The 20,618-nt window shown below is 40.3% G+C and overlaps 1 protein-coding gene across 2 annotated transcripts in view; it reads right to left on the bottom strand.

The window, feature by feature from the left end:
* Positions 1-20,286, bottom strand: part of nr5a2 (nuclear receptor subfamily 5, group A, member 2) — a 68,343-nt gene extending 48,057 nt beyond the window's left edge. Inside the window, exons 1-4 of one of the 2 annotated variants that reach the window (XM_034147984.1) lie at positions 19,632-20,286; positions 16,522-16,640; positions 12,752-12,893; positions 3,399-4,111 (exon numbers count right to left, since the gene is read on the bottom strand). In XM_034147984.1, the coding sequence (XP_034003875.1) occupies positions 3,399-4,111; positions 12,752-12,893; positions 16,522-16,640; positions 19,632-19,713 (1,056 nt within the window). In that variant the 5' untranslated portion in view covers positions 19,714-20,286. Of the gene's footprint in view, positions 1-3,398; positions 4,112-12,751; positions 12,894-16,521; positions 16,641-18,294; positions 18,355-19,631 lie in introns of those variants that run through there. The other variant, XM_034147985.1, reaches the window with a different exon arrangement.
* Between the last annotated feature and the right edge of the window lie 332 nt (positions 20,287-20,618).

Genomic DNA, 20,618 nt, shown 5'->3' with positions numbered 1-20,618 from the left:
TAGAGTTTTAATCGCTACAGGGTGTTCTTTGAGGGTTTGTGACTTTGCAGACCGTTTACATGCATAAAAACCTTCATAACACACAAGGGGACGGGTAATAACAGGAAAAGCATGACATGGGACCTTTAAGAAATAAAAAGGTAAAAATACCTTTGCACTTTTTTTAGGGGAAATTCACATAATTGTTCTCTGATTAATTTGAAAATAAATCTAATCTTTCAATAACAAATAAATCCATACATTGAACAAATGACACAATCTGCATCAGCATTTTTATGCTGGAAAACACATACTCAAACTATGTGTTTAGGAAGTGATGAAGAGACTAGCAGGCACAATAAAAAAGGCTTAGGTCCAAGTGCCAACATATCTAGAATGACATTAACCCATAGTGCTAAACACACAAATAACGTGCACCTGCCCTCAGCTTTTGCTCACATTTTATTAAAATAACCACAATTGTTCATGACCTCAACCCTGCCAAAACCTTCCCTCATTACGCCACCTTGTCTCTGATTTCAAAACCAGTGCACCAGACCTGACTTTCTCTAATAGTCGTTGTGTTAAACAAATCAAAACTGGGTTGGTTGGCAGTAAGAGCCTTCCCCAACTTCTCGGATCCAAGGTGTTAGAAATAAACCTCCCTCACGTCATGCCTCATTCCCAGAAAGAGGGGGAGAAAGACAGGCGGCGTGCTGCATTAAAAAGAATGGGGAGAGCTTTTAAGAAGGTACTTCTAATGGCTAAATATTTATGAGTCCCGTGACCGAGGCCAACTTATGGAAACTAAATCTTTAAACACTTTTTTTGGCAGACGCCTCTCACACACCCTCCCAGCTTGGCTCTATTACCAGAGAAATTCTTTTGTTCTTACCGAGCTAATAATAGTGAGAGAGGCTGTGCGTTATGTGTGAGCAGTGTCTGTGTCTTAATGTTGGTATGTGTGTGTGTGTGTGTGTGTGTGTGTGTGTGTGTGTGTGTGTGTGTGTGTGCGTGCGTGCGTGCGTGCGTGCGTGCGTGCGTGCGTGCGTGCGTGCGTGCGTGTGTGTGTGTGAGATGAAAGTGTATTATAGTGTCCTAGATCGCCCAACTACTCCTGTGACAAATTTCCTGTCTTACTGGTCTCATCTAATAATCAAATGTATATTACCTGAAGTTATCAAAGGTCATGTGGATTCCAAAAAAATATATAGTTATATTGTTATAGTAATTATGCTAATGTATTTTAAGTTAAAACAATGGACTAGAAGTTTTTAGTTGCAAACAAAGCAACATACATTAATTGTTTAAATGTGTCATTTTTAATGAACACACACACACAGACACAGAGACACAGACACATGCACACACACACAAAAGGCAATGATATTCAACTATTCAAAAGGAGATAAAGTGGTGAGGACAGAGGTCGAGGGGAGATTTTTCTACAATTTGATTTTGAACTGGAGTAGCAAAAACTAAAAGCTTGCAGCACAACACACACACACTGACACACACACACACACACACACACACACACACACACACACACACACACACACACACACACACACACACACACTCACAAACACATGCAATTTTGATTAACAAACAAATCAAAGCAGCGAAGCAAACCCCTTTGAGGCAAATGCTTTAAAACCAGAAGTGGGTTGTGTGGGAAAAACTGTAAGTGCCACAGCTAGCACATTATTCCCCAACCCCTCTTGTGCGTTAAATGGCTCTTTAAAAACTAAGGTGGGGAGGGGGGGTAAATCATGGGTTTTTCCTGCATTGAGCTCAGGTCATTTTGTACCTTTGTAACAGGCACCCAGCTCAATTACTATTAGTAGCTCCAGTAATATGGGTAGTCATTAAGCAAACATAATGACATTCATTGAGCAGCAAATCAGGGAGCTACAAACACAAGTGGCTGATATAATTGAATTAGGACAAGGGTGTGAGAAATAGAGAGGCTTCAGTGTGGAGCAAAAAAAATGATCGTTCAACGTTAATGGGCAAACCATACACAATTAATAGCTGTGGCCACACCTTACGACGAGCTTGTGTGTGTGTATTTTGTGTGTGTATTTGTGTGTGTGTGTGTGTGTGTGTGTGTGTGTGTGTGTGTGTGTGTGTGTGTGTGTGTGTGTGTGTGTGTGTGTATACGAGAGAGGTTCCGCGCACCCTAGTTGAATGCAAATGCAGATCTCGAGAAATGTCAATAGCAGGGACATGGCGTGTGCTAAATGTCAACATGTGTTTTTCAAGGACTCTTGTCTGCGTCGACTCTTGTCTGCGTGGTAATTGGCTCTGTTTTTAATATTACATTTATTTCATTTGTTATTTTTCCCTTTGAAAAAAAAACTAATATTTGAAGAATATTTAGCAACAGGCCCAGGACTATGAATATGCAGCTGAGCCTTTGGCACTGCAGTGTGAAACAAACAGACAAAGGAGTCACACAACGGGAAGAAAAACAGGTGAAGCACAGACTAATCAACCCTTTTCATGTCGCTCCCGAACATTAACCTTATTCAGAGCAAATAAAGCTGCGAGCGCACAAACACACATGAAACTATCCCTCGTGCTCTGTGATGAATAATTGGGAATTATAACATTTTTAGAGTGAGACGTTGGAAGAGAGTTACTATTGGTCAGTTGGGATTGAAATTGAAAAGACTGGACTGATTACAAAAACACATGAAAAAGCACAAAGGTGTAAAGGTCAAAAACATATCTGATTTAACTAAAATTAAAAGGGAACGCCAAAGACAATATAATGCCATTGTGATCATCCGTTTGATATGATCAGCTCTCTTTTTTTTCCATCATCACAAGTCGTCTGCCCACTTAGATCTGAGGAATCTTTCAAGGGGAGATGGGCGGTATGCTGTTCACACAAACCCCTCAGACTAGGACCCTGTTAGTATGAAGTGCCTGAAGCTTGTAGTCAAAGTTTTCACAACCCATAGCCAAAATGTGTCACACACAGGGTAAATGTGGCTGGCTGCTGCATTTTGATCAGGCACTGGGACAGCGGTGGCAGCTACGAGCAGACCTCCCCACCCCCCTACCCCACCCCCCACTAGCGCAGTGTAGTCTGCATTAGTGTTGAGCCACTACATAAAAGAGGAAGATTAAAGGCCTGTTGAAGATAAAGGACTGAGCAGATGATGTTTATGAACTCTGCAGAGTAGTGTCAATTTTGGATGACAACGTGGTGAAAGATTAAGTGCTGAAACAAATTACTGGATCATTTTTTAAAAGGCCTGCAGATTGACTGCAAGTATAATTAAGTAGTAGGGGTGCTATAAAAACCAATAGGAATGATGGCCAAACACAAAAATAAGGCTGTAAAAATACATAAATACATGTTTTTTCTCACATTGAAACTCATCACTTGGATCATGCACACCCACCTTAAGCTCACGGAAGAAGATGCTGCTGCGTGCCCACTCTACGATGGAGAAGAGAGTCTGGTCGGCCATTTTGCACATGAGGCCGAAGGTGTTGAGCTTCTCGTGTTTTCCTCGGCTGGCCTGCTCCTGCTGAAGGTAGGCCATGATCTTGGCCTGTACCTGCGGCTCATCTGGCTCACACTTGAGCAGCTCTACGATCAAGTGAGGAAAGCTGGGCGGCGAGCCGGTCTGGTAGGCGTCGACATAGGCGTAGCCCATGATGGACTCCGGCGAGCTGGTGTACGGGTCTGGGTACTCTGACTTGATGGTGCGTGTGCCTTGGAAATGTCCGTAGGCCGCCTGGTAACCCTGCAGGCTGCCGGCGTGGGGCGGCATAGCCATGCTGACCGGCGAAGTGACGAATGGGCTGCGATCATAGTCTGTGGGGGGCAGGGCGGTGGCATGATGGTGGTGGTGGTGGTGGTGGTGGTGACCGGCGTGGTGCCCGGGGTGGTGGCTCAGCGGAAGGCCCTTGGATGCGGCCGAGTGGATGTTCTGGATGGCTGAGGAGATGGTGAGGTCGGTGGGCACGGCTTGCATCACCTGAGTCATGGCCTCAATCTTCAGGCCGTTGGCTCGGATCAGAGCCTTCTTCTGCTGCTTCAGGGCCCGGTCCCGTTTGTACATCGGGCCGAACTTGTTGCGACCGCCACGCATGCGATCCGCCCGAACAGCTGACAAACCCACGGATAAAGAGAGAGGAAAAGAGAGACAAGAAGGAAGAGGAAATGATTAGCTCTCTGGTATGTAACTCTTCTTTCCCTGCCTCGAACACATTTTGGAAAATACTATCCATCTTTTGACACATTCACATTTAAATCAAGCTCTTTTAAAAACGAACATTTGTGAATCATTTATAAGCTGAAAAAACTGACGTTGTGGTGGATTTCACATGAGCGAGACTATTTGAAATATAAATGCTTTTAACACTTAGTACAGACATAATCCTGTGTTTCTATGCTGGCCATAATATTTGTCAATGTATATTTACAGATTTAAAGTGTGTTGATGGAAAGGAACTGCTCATTACTCGTAACTTGTATATAGGGGCAAAAGTGTTCCCGTGGTGAGTACACTGACATGTACCTGTTGACTGCTAAACCTCACATGTCTAACAGATAGTGTTGTTACTCATTGACCGGACGACACAAACTTTCTATGAACTGCTCGCCTGAATGATATTTTACAGCTGGCTATCTGTGTCTACTACTCAGTGAATGCACAGCTCAAAGCTAGCTAATTGTATAGACTAAGAAAGCGATTCTTTCTAAAATACATCTTTTTACAGATTTTATCCTTAAAGGATAAAGGCTGACAATCAGAAAATTGTGTTGTGTTTTTTTCTGGTAAGACAAACAAACCCATGATGCCCCCTGCCTCCCCCCTCAGTTGCGGTATCCTGTGGTGAGGATCACAACGAGTCAGTGCCGTGGGTTATTTGATAATGAACGAGCGCGGGGTACACAGTGGACTGCTACGAGGGGCCATGTGTGATCATGCAGACTGCTGCCATGGGGAAGTGCTCTGCTGTCTCCCAGTCGGGGGGCGCTCAGTGTTAATTATTCATACTTAATTACCTCTTACTCTGACGAGGCTCGCCGAGCCCAGGGTGAAACGAGCTAACGGACGTCTGGAAGACTATGCTACAGTAAAACACTCACTTATAACCAATACGCTAGAATATCAGAGGGTTATTTCATTGTACTCAATGAGAGAAACCCACAAATGTAACTGGAATGCAAATACATGCAAATACATTTGTACTGACTAGTCAAATAACATGGCGAGGCAGGCTCAGTCCACTCCACTTCATGATGTCTTGATGGATGAATGAAAGAACAGAAGAAGAAAATTGAAGAGGGGGTGTGGAGGAGGAGGGGTGGGGGGTCGAAGTGTGGGAGTGAGGAAGGGCACACACACACACACACACACTGCGAGCTGCCTTGGGAGTGATTTTAATGACCTCCGTCACAAAAGTGTCTGCCACTGATCTGAGCGCGAGAAGCCGGGAGGACACACACACACACACACCCACACACACACACACACACACAACACACACACACACACACACACACACACACCACACACACACACACACACACACACACGCAGACCCACATGCTGAATCTTTCTCATACATTTTTAAAGAAAACACAAACACACACGGAAGGCATCACACACTGGTCCAGATCACACACAGTGCGTTGGTAGCAGGCCAGACGCTCCGCCACCTTAGAGAGGCCCCGTCGACTCAAATGCAATGTCATTTATACACAGTGAATTCACAAAAACTCACTACAATTTCCCAACATGGCTGAGGTCACCTTTAGTGCCCACTTAATGAGGTTTAGGGATTATCTTGACCGATAAAATATGTATCACATTTCAGAGGAAAAAAGAAGGGAATCAGGACTGTCAAATGTATCCATTATACATTATTGTAAGGCGACTTTAACTATTAATGATTTCTCCACAACAGCGTGATTAATGAGCTGAGAAACTAACAGTTGGCCCTCCTGGGAAAACAAAATTAGGCCCTGACTGCGCTCTTGCCTGCCTCAAACCAAGGGAGCTACATCACATCATGAATATCAGGATCGGGGGGGGTGCAGGTCTCAAACACACTCCACACACACACGCACACATTCTTTGTCTCTAATTAAACAAGGTGATTTGCATGCATGTAACACAGATTAATATGGAAAGGGAGGCGGGGAGGGGAGCAGGACACTATGTGTGTGCGTGTTGGGGTAGAAGAGGAAAATGTGTGTTTCACTGAGGTTGAGAGTTGTCAATGGCTTGGATGCTGAAGCATTGAGCTTATGATAAAAAATATCATGGAACCCTCTAACTTAAGAAGATAACAGGGTCTAAAACATAGTGGTAAGGTAATAATTGGTAAATGTTTCATGCCTAAACATTTATAAATACATATATATGTTATTAGAATTATAATAAGTTATAAGCATACAGTAAAAGCTTGTATCTGGTAATCTAGCAGGTGTATGTGGTGCCAAACCTCATCAAAGGAAAATGAATGAAAAAAGACAACAGTGCTTGCTTTTGAAAGTGCAGCTATGAACATTTAAATCAGTGCAAAGGAATAGTAAAAAAACTAGAGAATGCAATTCCTGAAGAAATTGCTAGTGGGAATGCTTTATGCTGAAATGTAATGTGTAAGAAAAAAGTGAAGAATTTAGATTGAAATGATACATGAACACTGGGGGCTTGAATGTGTGATAAGAGAAGAAAAGAAAGTAAAAAAGCTTGGAAAAGCAGCAGAATATTTGAACTGCAAACTTTTGAACTAACTTGATGGCGAATGATCTGTCGCCATGGCAACGGCATTTGATGACACCCCATAATACGCTTAGATGTGTTGATGGCTGCATCGTTACCAAACCTGTGAAGTTTTGGGCCATTTCGAGCATTTGAACTGAAGTTGTGAGAAAACCGTGTTTCATAGTGAGCATTGTGTTGCCAAGGCAACGGCATTTGAAGAAATCTTAAAACTGTCAAATAGATGTCTTCACGGCTGGACTGTTGGCACACATGTGACGTTTGAGCACTTTTTGACCAATTTTATAGCAATATCGTGTTTTACGGCGAGGGATGCGTTGCCATGGCAACAGCTTTTGAGGAAAACTCACTAATGGCACATAGACATGTTGAAGGCTGGACCATTAACCATTATCTGAAGTCTGCTGCTCTGAGCATGTCAGTTGGAGTTATGACATCATCGTGTTCCATGACACAGGTGTTTATATTTGAGCTAACGACGTGTCCAGAGATCAAAGGTTTCCATGGTGATCAGTGAGAGGAGAGCATTTCATTGTTCTGAATGAGAGATAAACCTCTTACATGTGAACGTTTTGTTGAAGAACCGTAACAGATATCGGTGAAATTTCAAAGCGTGAAGCATGTCAAGGAACTTGAGCATCTGAAGTGTACTTTTTGTGTACTTTCGGGTTAATAATGTGGCCTTTTTGGCAGATTAACTAAAGGTGTGCGGCTGCTGTGGTGGGGAAAGGAGGCTGAACTTACAATGGGGTTTAATGGAGACATGTTGAAAGTTTTTGTCACTTCATGCCCTCAAGAGGCATTTTGTTTAATTATTTTGCTTAATTTTTTTTATCTTTCAAGCTACGAGATGTTTTCCTACGTTTGTCATGAAAAATTATGTCTCAGGAATGTAGGGTTTGGGAATTATGGCAGGTTTAAAAGAAAATATGAAGGCAAATTAAATCTGTCCTCCACTCTAGCTGTGACATCACGCACTCTAAAATCTGAAGAAGGCCTCTTTACCAAGGTCTGAACAATGTTTAATATCTCTAAAAGTAAATATCAGATTTAAAAGTTGTGTTACACGAATAATGTCAGAAATGTCTTTCTGAGTGAAAGTATGAAGGAGCAGTTAGAGTGAAGAAGGAGCAGTTAGCAGTTGAAGTTGCATGAAGATTGTTGAAGTCTGAAGAGTTTCTCCATTGACTTCCATGTTAAAAATGTGATGAATTATGGGATGTATCTCTGGAATTATGAAAGTTATGAATGATATAAGTAATAGCCATCGATTCCCGACCGAGCTGAACGTTTTGATGTTTGAACGGAGTTTCTGCGATGTTCAAGGAGAAGAAGAGGCGCAAAATAACCCGGCGGAATAATAAAGAATTTCGTGCGTAGCATAACAGATAGTTGGAATGCTGTGTCAGCATTCCCACTAAAAGAGGAGAAAAAGAGGAAATAAAATGTAAAAATATATACTGTAAGATTACAAAGCATCTCAAGGTAAAAAATAGTTTGAATATATATTCTAAACCTTCTTTTATTGGTGTGGAAAGGATCTGGTTTAGGGGAGGGTTGTCTTGTGGGTTAGCAGTGAGGCTTTGGAGCTGAAGCCAGGCTGAAAGGCTAAAAGGCAGACGCTATCGTTCACTTGAATTTCTCCGACTTTCTGTCTGAGAGCCTGTCCAGACAAACACACACTTACATAGGCACACACTCTCTTGTATAAATTAAGAAACTGACCCATCTAAAACCCTTCTGAACTTTTCTTAAAGTATCCAGTACTCAGTTTACACCCCATCTCGAACACGCACGAACACAAACACCCACACACACAGCATCCTTCACACCCACAATTTCTTTGCACACACAGCTCCTAGCACACTGAAACACATCACACACACAACAGCCCTCAGCGCTTATATCCTCTGATTTATGGTTGTTTAATATACAGGAATATTAAGCGCGCGTAGGTGAGGATCCCTGTCGGCCAGCAGCATATTAATGGGTCCCGCGGAGCCTTGCTGACACCCTGTTTGTCATGTCGGGGCCCCGGCCCCTGCTCCGGATGCGCCCTATCCCATGCACACACATGAATACCTATGATACCTATGCATAAGTAATGGGACAGCTCCCTGGCTTCCATCGCAGGTACTGAGGCTGATGGAAGACAAATCAGAGCAAGAAAGATGCAGGGAGGAAATAAAAAGTGGAGGGAGAGATATGCAGTGAGGAATATCTAAACGCTCACATGGTGACGCTAATTTGTGCTCATGACTCTATCTGAGTTTTGCATTTATAATTATTAATGAATCTAGATTTGACAATCGATTGCATTAGACAAAATGGTTCAAAATAAATATAACTGGAGGAAGCCTTTGGGAGTCTGATCAGTGATGTTGTAAGTCCAAGCGAAAAGTGGAATAATATATTAAAAATAAATTAGAGTTAAGTTAAAAAAGGCCATTTTAAATCAGTATTTTGCTATGGTTTAAAACAAGACAACAGTGGCTGCTTTGTATCAAGCTAAACATATTATCTGTTATTCGGTATTTTAAAACTTTGAAGGAGAGGAGACAGTGAAATAATCAGCCTTGTATCAGTGGAGTACACGTTGCATCCTGTTCTTTGTTTTTGTCAAAATATTTTCTTATTTTACATGGGTGCCTGTCATCAACTTTTCAATTGTTATTAAGAAAAAAATAATGGAACTTCAAATTGAATTCTCAGTATCACAAATACCTCTCTTAAAGATGATACACAGGTTAAGGAAATATTTGGCCGCTCAGTGAAGCATGTGATGCAAGACAACTTCTAGCGAGCATAAAAAGAAAATCATGCCAGTGGGAGCCGTTCAGATACGGCACGCTTCATCAGCTTTAGTGAATGATGTGCTAATGGGTCAAACCTTAGTGGGATGTCGCTTTTTTTCTTTTTCTCAAGGGAGTCTTCACTGAGAGCTGTGATGCTACAGTGCATACCAAGAAGCAACATTTTTACAGGACGGCATGTCTGTTTGTGTGAGGCTGCCAGGCTCAATCACCACTGTGTGAGTGTATGGAAAACAGATAGTGTGTGTTTGCCTTGTTGTGAATTTGTTTTCCTTTAATGCTGTTTGAGACTCTCAGTAACTACAAATGATTAATTTAGGGATTAAAATAGATTTTTGTAGACACATATTAAACTTGTGTTTTTATATTTACATGATGAACACCAGTATTTGTAAAAATGGAACTGATAGATGTTAGCTGCTAATGGCATCTGGTTAAATGTTGATTAAGGTCACAGTTCACATTTCCAGATTCACTTAGTTTTAATTGCTGGAATTAAACCTGTGACTATGTTAACAAAATGTTTACAGTTAACAGCTTTATCTACTCTCATAGTTGATGCAATAACATTATTATGTTGTATAGGAAAACCTTGGATGTTACACACTGGCTCAGAGGTAAGCTATTTATTCTTGTTTTTGTTATCAGTTTTAGATAAAACAACTAATCTCTTAGTGTTTGGACACTGTTTTCTGTATATCACTCTGATATTGGACCGTCCGCCTTTTCACCTTGTTTCGCTGCCTTCTCTGAACTTTAAAGCACACACGCAAATAACGACATCTTGACTGCTACCACCCTCACTGCAAACTGCACACCCCGTCCTAAAGGTTAGCAGACCTTTCAACAAACAGGAAGGACTTTGAGCAACACCAGAAAGGCAAAAGTAAACATTCGAAAAATTACAGTTTGAGTCACATTTGGTTTCCAGTCGATATCCTGAATTCACATGTTTCTGCAAGCTGCTGTGTAATGGAATGAAAAGATTGTAATAACAAGCACATGACCCCAAACCTCCTTTTCCTTTCCAACGCTTTTGTGCACACACTTTTTTAAAGATCAAATGACAGCTTCTCCCTCTTGCCTGTGGCCTTCTGAACACCTTTTGGGGGTTTTTCATGAATATATGTATGTGTTTATCAGGTGTGTGTGTGTGTATACTGAGGTGTGTCAGCCATTCTGTACAGGACGTCTTTACTGCTTGTGGCAGGAGTTGCTCACTGGAGCTTCTGGCCCCTGACAGAGTGCTGCAGGGCCTGTCTTGCCCCCGAGCTGAAAACTACCGCCAGCATAACAAATCAAAAGCTATCCCCTCCCCACCTGTGTCAGCTGGAAAATGACAGGCCAGGACATTCTGCCCAGCGGCCATTCACAATTAACAGCAATTAATTACACTGCACATGGCAGCTAAAGGGGGAAGAAGCCTCAGGAGAGATTTTAGTCAGACTGTCTTTGCTCTACATCACCCTCCCAGGGTCTTATTTCTTTAACACATTAACTTTTCTCAATTGTGTGTGATCATTCCAGGAGCCTAGGGATTTTTAATTCAGTTCAAATAAAAACATTTGAAGAATTTGGTTTATGTATCTGAAACCGTAAGAATAGCAACACCTACTTTTAGTAAAAAACTACAAAAAAGTGAAACGATTTGCAGATTCTTTTAAAGGACAATGTTATAACTTTACTCTTCAGTCGAAAAATTAATAACTATTTCCTCTAGCTTTAAAATCCCCTATTTTGCACATATATATTACAAGATAACCTTCAGGTAAATTTATTTAATCCAGAATTAGGGATTTCAGTATAAAACCTGTCAACTTGTGCTGAAAAAAGTTGATTTTAAATATTATCTTTCCGTTAGAAGAATGTTTCTTGCTCTGCAGTACTGTCACTTCTGGATAACCGTGTTTGAACAAGCTTCTGAGCCACGTTCAAATTAAACAAAGAGGCCTCGAACCGGCCGGCCAAAAGTATCATCATTACCATTCTCGCCCTGCCGCCAAGTTTAATATTTTATCTATTACGCTGTCTGGCAAGTTTAAGTGCACAGCAGCTACAAGATACCCCCTAACTCCCCCTGACCCCATCCAAAATACTAATAAGCAATGTTGGATTTCACCGCTTTGGTAGTAATGAAAGGTTTCTTTTCACAAAGTTCTAGCTATACATTTGCGAGAACGATATTACTGAGATGTTCATTGTTAAGCTTTTAAATAAATATAACCTTCTCCTTTCATACAGGCAATTATATTGTCAGAGTAAGTATCAACCTTTTCTGAATGGTGGAAAACGTCAATTTGTGAGGAACTATTCACATGCAAATTGATCATGGAAGAACATTTTCACTCTGAGTTAAATAAGAAAAAGTGAATTTGCTATGATTAACTGTGTTGAAGTGGGAATTCATGGAAAAATACTAGCTCTACCACTCTACTCAAACCTTTAAATCACTGCGTAGTTTAAGTCCAGAAGCAATCAACCTCCGATTTTTTATGCTTCTTGTTAAAATGTCCATCCCTAGCTTTCAGTAATTGCAAAATGGAATTATATCTTGAAATATATAACACGTAGCACACACTCAGAAAAATCTGCTTTTCCAAGATGCTTACTGTATTGCTCTGGATCATATTTTCGTGGTGTTTGCCATGAAAACCCAAAAATACACATATTAAGTGGTGAAATTGAATCATTCATATAAAACAGTAGGTTTAACTTTAAAGAGATACATTTTTACCTAGATTAAAATATAAAAAGATGTATGTTGAGTAAGTATTTCCTATTTTAAACTACTTTATCCTCTACTACAGTACAAAAACATACTTTTTACTACTCTACATTTAATTGACAGCATAAATCAATACAGTTGTTTTTTACAGATACATACAAATTATATTGTTAAATTTAAATTAACCAACAGTTTATAACAGTAAATATTAGCTCCACTTCAACCATATACAACAGTAAAATGGTATCAATAATAATATTACAAGTATGTGACTCAGGAGGCATTTTTGTCTGAATTATGAATCCTTTTGCGTTTGAGGTACATTTTCCTGATTATTTCTCATTCTAACCTTATGTTTAAAATGAAATCACATTAAATTACAGAAGCAAAACACCAAACGACTTGTAATCTCAAGTCATTGTGTCTTGAGGCAAACACCTGAACTGTGAAAATGTAAACAAGATGCTGCATACCTTCTAGCTTCATGCCGACGGTGAGGCACTTCTGGAAGCGGCAGTACGGGCAGCGCTTCCTCTGGGTCTTGTCAATCTGGCAGCTCTGGTTCTCTATACATGTGTAGCGCTTGTTGTTCTGGACGGTGCGCTTGAAGAAGCCCTGCAGAGAGAACCAATTAAGACGTCAACCTGCTTGACCCCTGCAATGCGATGGTAATTGGCCCATTCACACTCCCAGACAGATGGAGAGGGACAGGCTTAATAGACACACACACGCACACACACACACACACACACACACACACACACACACACACACACACACACACACACACCACACACACACAGACACACACACACACACACACACACACACACACACACACACACACACACACACACACACACACACACACATAGGGTGAAGTCTTTGTAGCTACACTTCAAATTATGTTGTGATGCTTACGGACACACACACATGTAGAATATAAAGCTGGGCATGAAAACAAACTTATCACAAATAAAACAAATGTCCGTCTATCTGAAGAGTTAATACAAATTATATTAAAAATATAGTCACACATAGTACATTTTTGTACATTTGCATTTACAATACACCTAATTCAATATAACTTTAAACAAATAAAAAAAACATAGATTATCTGCTTATCTACTTTACACAGTCTTTTTCTGCCTACACTACTTTTATAAAAAGTATGGAATGTAAAATGTGTCCCGTAAAAATGACATCGCTATTCTCACTATTAAAAATATCTCAATAAATCCTGGAAAAGAATTTAAGGGGAAAGCATCTTTTCAACTTTCCACTTAATTATTGAAAAATATGAGCACAGGAATCCAAAAAATCCAATAAATTATATCCATAATTCACAGTTCCGGGATTACAGAGATTCATACCTGCAACGTGGAATTAATTATAGGCAGCAGCAGTGAAAATCAAACGAAGGGAAAATGGTATTAACGTATTCTAGATCCATAACCTAGGAGGAGAATCCTTAAACCTGGTCTTTAAAAAAAAAGAAAAAAAAAAAAGAACGTACTGCTGTCAATATCTCATCAAACCCCAAATTTAATTGACAATCTGCATTGCCTGATCCGTCCCCCCCAAAAAATCCACAGCACTCGGTTTTGGATTATTGACTTCTCAGTGCTAAAAAATCCATGCTTTAGAGATAACTTTCTCTCCAATTTTCCATTTAGTGCACAGCATACGCTATAAAAATCTGAACCAAACTGGATTCTTACATGCTTTAAAAACCACGTCTGGAGATTAAGCGGACAATATCCCTGAAAAGCTTTCATTTGACCGGCAGTTCAAACTATGAAAAGGCAATCGCTAAGGCGCATTTGTATTTACTGTATAAAGGAATTGCTGACATTTTGCCTCTGTCTGTTGCCTAAGAATGTTTCTCATTTAAATTTCTCACAGTTCAACATAAGATCTATGTTCCTCACAATAATTCAAAATGATTTGCTGTAAAGTAGAGACAAGCTATTTTAACATGTAATGTCCAATATCATTTTTAAATTATCTTGATTTTCCTGACCTTGAAATTCCGAAAAAGACCAGAAAACTGCTTCAACTACACGTCAATGCGGGCCGGTAAGGAAAAATATAATGCATATCACCACTTTATCTCCTCTGATCCTCGTCTCCTATTCTCTATACCTAATTTTCTTTGTGATCTGTCTAACTTTAAAATGACAAAAATGTAAAATCCTTTACCCTCAACTTTCTTTACTCATTTTCATTTCTCTTATCAATTTTTTGTTATTTTTACTACTCTGCAGATCTATTTTTTTTTAGATGTCCACTGATCAATATGACTGACCCTTGACCTTCTCTTTAGTCTCTTGTAATGTCAGAATTTGAGGATTACAGCATTATTATTCTGCTGTTGCTCTTTCAGCTCAGTCTCCCAAAATGAAGACTGCTGGGAACGTGCCTGTTTGTGTACAACGAGCACCATGAAGCCGGTTCAGCTTGTTGTTGTTATTCCAGCAGGTATGATGTGGGACCATGTTTACTTTATGTAGGCTGGTGTAGTATGGACCAACACTCTCTGCTGGGAGGATTATAAGGAGGTTTCTCTTTCTGCATGTGTTTGTAGGTGTGTGTTCCTTAGCCGAAAAATTGCATGCTAACCAATAATCCCCAAAATCTGCATCTGATAACAAATGCATCCTATTCACAACTGCGTTTTTGGGGATTGATAGGTAAATTACATCTAAAATCTCACTCGGAAATTAAGTAGTGTTTTCAAATCAGATACGAAAAAGTTATGAATCTTACTCCGGTCCTGCATTACAAATCTGAGCCGAGGTACTTTCATACAACAACAAAACTAAAATATAACCTATAACTCCAGTTTCCATTCAGCTGCATCTAGAGAGGAACCTCTATTACACTGGGGATGACACTGCCTGGCTGATAGCGAATATTCAATATACAGGAGTCTGTATATTATCAACACACACATCTGACAAACATACTTTTACTGAATAAAGTGCCTGCATTTTAAGAGATAATCAATAAAGCGCTTCAGGTAATTATCAATATCTTTCATGTTTCAACAAGGATGTGCAGCACTTCATAAAATACTTCTTCATCTACATTCTGCATGCACACGCACTAAACTTGGAAATGTGTTTGTGGATTGGCTCTCCAACGCAAGCCTGTGCTGAGGTTGAAAAGCAGCCGAGATGCCACTGACGTCTCCCGTCAAGCAAGTGCTTAGCATCTCAAGGTCATAATATGGGATACAATCTATAACATCTGCTTTGAATAATTACCACATAGGCAAGAAATGTGTGCTGCAGCATTAATACTGTGAGCGGCCAATTTTACACTGAATAGTGTTAACACAGAGACATTTGTCTTAGCTTAATTTTGTGCTGACAGCTTTACTGGGCAAACACAAAAACTTGGGTAAAGCCTATTTGCTCAGTGTTGAGGAGAACAAGGAAATAGGCCGAAAGGGACAAACAGGTTGTTGATAGAGCTCAAATAATAGCAGCAACAGCTTGCTTTGTGGTAGCCTTATCACTGTGTACGGAAACATTTTGCAACCAGACAATGTTGCTCTTCCTTTAATTAACCTGTGATGAGAGTTTTGGATGGTAAAATACAGGCTTGTGTAAATAGAGACGGTATTATTGTGTACTTTGCTTCCTGGGTCAAACCCACACACCCCTGCCTCCTGTGTTTGACGGTTGCAAAAATGACAAAAACCCCTTCCAAGCCTTTCACTACTTTACAAAATCCTCTGACCCTCACAGGAAAAGTTTGTTACATCACTTGTCACAACAATATTTCACCCTCGGCCTCTTTGCCTTTGGTTTTCCTGTAATGTTAATGACAATGAACTGAATCTTAACAGAAGAGTTACACTTGTTACAAGTCACTCTGGACAAGAATGCAGGCTGAATTCCTAGCGTGCAAAAATACAACTGCTAAGAATGCATCACCACAGATGAATAGAGACACTGAAATAAAGCTGCCATAAAGAAATACAAGAGCCACAGTATTACTATCTACAAAGTGTATTTTAAATGTGGACAATGCAAAATCATGCCCACCTGACACTGACTTTGATGCACTACAGGAACTTTCAAGTGAAACCAATAATTAGGCAACTATAGTACTGAGAACTCACTACGGCAAACAATTTGAATCACTAGGAACATTTGAAATATCAAGCAGATAGAGGAAGGTCACCATGCACTCAAAACATCATTATAATAGAGAGGAGAATGAGCGCACTAACCTTGCAGCTCTCGCAGGTCAGTAGTCCGTAGTGATAGCCTGAAACCTTGTCTCCACAAACGGGGCACATCTCGTCCAAGTCTTCGTCATAGGAGTAGTCCATCATATTTAACTGGTGGGCTGTGGATGAGATGCGGACACACAGAGAGAAGTCTATTTCAGTGCTGAGCAATCTATTTTCCAAAGCACACTTTCATCCATCAAAATGAATCACGGGGAACCACGCGATGCAACTGAACGATCATTTTTTAAAGTTCTGTTGGACTTGTAGAGTTTTAATTTGAGGAGGGGAAGACGATGAATAGTCGATTTTGGAATGAGTTGAAAGGACTCAACCATTTATTTCTCCTTGCTGCTGCCCTCTCTTCTACATTCGTTGCAGACAGGAGCCAAAAAATAAAAAAGCGCATGAAAGTGAGCCTCATAAATATGCATGCATCTAAGTCGTGAAATCGCTGGGGGAAATGGAGAGATATTAGAGTTAAGGATTGGAGGAGAAAATGTTACCGCCCACAGACAAATGAAGACACACAGAGAATCCCTTATCTCTGCAGGCGAGGAGAAAAAAAACATTCAAAATCTACTTGAACCAACATTATTTCTCCTTCTCGAAGAATAACTCGCAATGCTATAGGCCAACTGCTTTAGTTTAGTTTATGTATTTTGGTGGTGCAAAAGCAGAGGCAGCATTCAATGACTTTCTGCGTGCGCTGGAAAAAATTGTCAGTTTTACGAGCTTTCAATATAGGCTAATTTAACATGACATTTTTGTACACAATCTACCACTGTTATAAAACACATTTAGCAATTAGTTAAATTCCATAACAGTGGCCTATTTCCCCATGTATTTTTATTTATATTAAAGACTGAATATATACTTCCATTTCGATGGGTCTGTTGAAGCCCCTTTGCCTTGCGTATATAAATAGTTGCATGATAAGACTGTGTGTGACAGCGCTCAGCAAACAGTCAGGCTGACTTTTACAACGCTTACAAAAGCCTTTATGGTTCTAATCATGAAAAGCATGCCAGGATCAAACAGGAAAACCTCAGTGTATGGCTGTAAAAGTGGAAATATTTTGTCAACTAGTCGCCCTCCAAGGCCTTCACATAAATTACTGCTCTATTTCAGAATCCCCTCATCTGCTCACTGAGACCTTTTAATTAGACATGATTTCTGGTTTGTTAACGCGTTGCCCTGCTGGGATTCGACCTGCATATTCCAGCTGAAGCAACAAGTTCCACCGAGCTGCCGGTTTTTCCACAGAAGCTCGAAGCAAACTCAATTTCCGAACTTTATGCCTTTAAGCGCAGAAAAAAGAACATTTGTATAGAGGTGTTATCATTACGCACGGCAGCTGTAGATTTAGACATAAAGAAAAATGAACATTGACGAGGCATTGGTTGCAGCTATCAGTGGACGAGGCCGTGCTAAATAAAAAAAAAAACGAGTAGCTTGAATTGTAAATGGTCCTAATGGCAGAAATACATAATTTCTTTCAGCAATATATTTTCTGGGTTTTGGATCAAATCTTCCATTCAATTATACATTATATATACTGCTGCTATGTTCCGTTCATTGGCCTTTAGAAAGATGAATTGCCTACTATCTGTTTAAAAAAACAAACAAGAAAATGCATAATTGTTTAAAGTAAAGATGTGGCTAAATTGAGTTTAGTTGAACTCTCCTGCATCCCTGCTTCCTAAACAAGCGGAGGTTTGCGCACAGTGTGTGCAGGTTAAATTGCTTTAGAAGGCGAAGAAACAAACTCACCTGCTATCTCTCACCTCGACGGCCACTTGCTTGAAACTAATTTCCAAAAGCTACGACATTTGTCCCTTTGCACTTTCCAAGAGAAAGGCTCTTTCAGTCCGAGCTACCTTGTTTTTAGCCTTGCGTACAATTTAGATAACGGGCTCTCTAACAAGCCACTCCTTGTCTTGTGAGTGTGTGTTATCAATGGTCATAAAACAGGACCGGGCTAATTGATTGCCCGTTTATATTACTGCGGAATGACGTGAGGGGAATAAGTGGCACGTGAGTTTATCTTGACAAAGGAGTCAGACCATTTTTACATTTTCTCTGATTTATGGATGTTTTGAAACAGATCAAGAAAAATATAGGCATGCCGTATGGAATAATACACAAAAAAAACGTTTGGATTTTTTTTATCAAATAGGTTTTTTGAACCCTTTTTTCGCGCGGAGATCGAAGGCAAATACATATTATACAAAAGAGATAAGTAAAGTAATTGAGAGATAATTAGATAAAAAATGTTTGGTTTCCTATTCAACATAATTTTGAAATTCAATTCATTTTAGGCCATTTATTAAAAAAAACAATTAGAGAACAAAAAATGGTTAGAAACACAAAAGGATAAATTAGTTTGAAATCTTTCGTCACCCAACGATGTCTATTTTTTTTTAACAATGCTTACAGACTTTGTGTTGGATCACATTCTTAGACGAAAGTTTACTGTCCCGAGGTCAAATTTAGACAAGAGAAAATAATTTTATGAAAACTCTAAAATGGTCTACTTTTTGTATAAAGACTAAATCAGGAGTTTATTCTGCGTATGCTGCCTAAATTAAGTCATTTTTTATTATTTTGTATCATTAAACCACATACATTAAAAGGCTAAATACACAATGCTCTGTCTCACAGTGTTAACTCACCAGGCGCCCGAGCACTTCCAGCATGCAGTGACAGCTGGGTGTCATAATTGTTTGATCGTCAAACGTTACACATGTGTCCAGGTTTGATCTGGATTGGTGGGTTACTTATTATATTTTATTCAATAGGCCTAATATAAATATTACAATAACATATCAGAAGCCTAACCTCAACAACATTAATTGAAATTCCAGAACAGTTTACAAATGACCAAATTGAACACGTTCCTCATTCACTAATAAGGCTATATTGGCTATATGACCGGTATTTTTTTAATTGTCCGCAGAAATGTTTTCGATTTACGCGTGTCCAAAACTTTTTTGTGACACTGAGGCACGCACCAAGAACTTGCAGTCCATTTATGTTTCGTAAATAAAGAGGAAGCTTATTAATCTGCCATGTAGTCTTACGAGATGTAAATGAATGACAGTTCTTACCTTGCATATTCCTTGGCATACGCCCTTGTTCTCCATACGATCGAGTGAGTCCGAGTGATTCCGTATCGACTTTAGGCAGCATGTCAGCGCTGCCGGCCTGAGCTGCAGAGTCCGCACCGCTCGGCGGGACACCTGGACGTGAGAAGCAGATGTTCCCACATACACCCCTCAAAGAGTCCCAAATGTATTTTTTTTTATAAATCTCTATCTCTTATGTATAACTATCTCTGTCTTCCAATTATTGGACCATGCTGCGAATATGAAGCCTGATTCAAACGAGTCAGGCTGTCTTCAAACGGCCGGGCTGCATAGCCGGTGCGTGTCTGATATAATGTAAGTTTACTTATCTAATTTCTCGTAAATTGCACTTGCGCACAAAACAGCAATAGGCTACTAACGTAGACCACAGACGCGTGGTTTGTTCGGTACTTATTAAGGAACAGTTCACGCTGAGTAAAGGAATCAGTCTCTTACTCAAACGAGAAAACTGCAGTGTCCGGAATAAAATACGATAGTAAGTTTCCCTGTAGCTCTTCCAACAGTCTTTTTTAGCGCGTCACCCATTAAAGTGGGTCCTTCAGTGTAACTTTCAGCCTTTAGCAGAAGAGAACGTGCCGACGGCGCCGCCCCCTCTTGTGCGTAAAGTCGGAATCGGTGTGTCGGTCGGACAGTCTGGAGATGTGGAGACCTCTCATCCTCCTCCTCCTCGCGGCTTTGTTTACTCCTCTCTCTCCAATCCGGGGCGCATGCGGTCGTCTGACATCATCTCTCTCTGACCCAATCAGGCGAGGAGACCGGGAAACATCGCCTCAAACCCTCCAGTTCCATCTCAGAAATCTCAGCTGTTTAATCCTGTTAATGATGGACTTTACAGGCGGAGGGAGAACAAGGAAATCAAACGAGGTGATGCAACTGTATGTGAGAGCAGACTCCCCGTGAGCGCAGAGGCAACGCGCGAGGTATGTATTTAGATCACACTGCAGCACA

Source organism: Trematomus bernacchii, unplaced genomic scaffold (genome assembly GCF_902827165.1).
Source record: "Trematomus bernacchii unplaced genomic scaffold, fTreBer1.1, whole genome shotgun sequence".
Taxonomy (NCBI): domain Eukaryota; kingdom Metazoa; phylum Chordata; class Actinopteri; order Perciformes; family Nototheniidae; genus Trematomus; species Trematomus bernacchii.
This window is presented reverse-complemented; position numbering and strand designations above follow the sequence as displayed.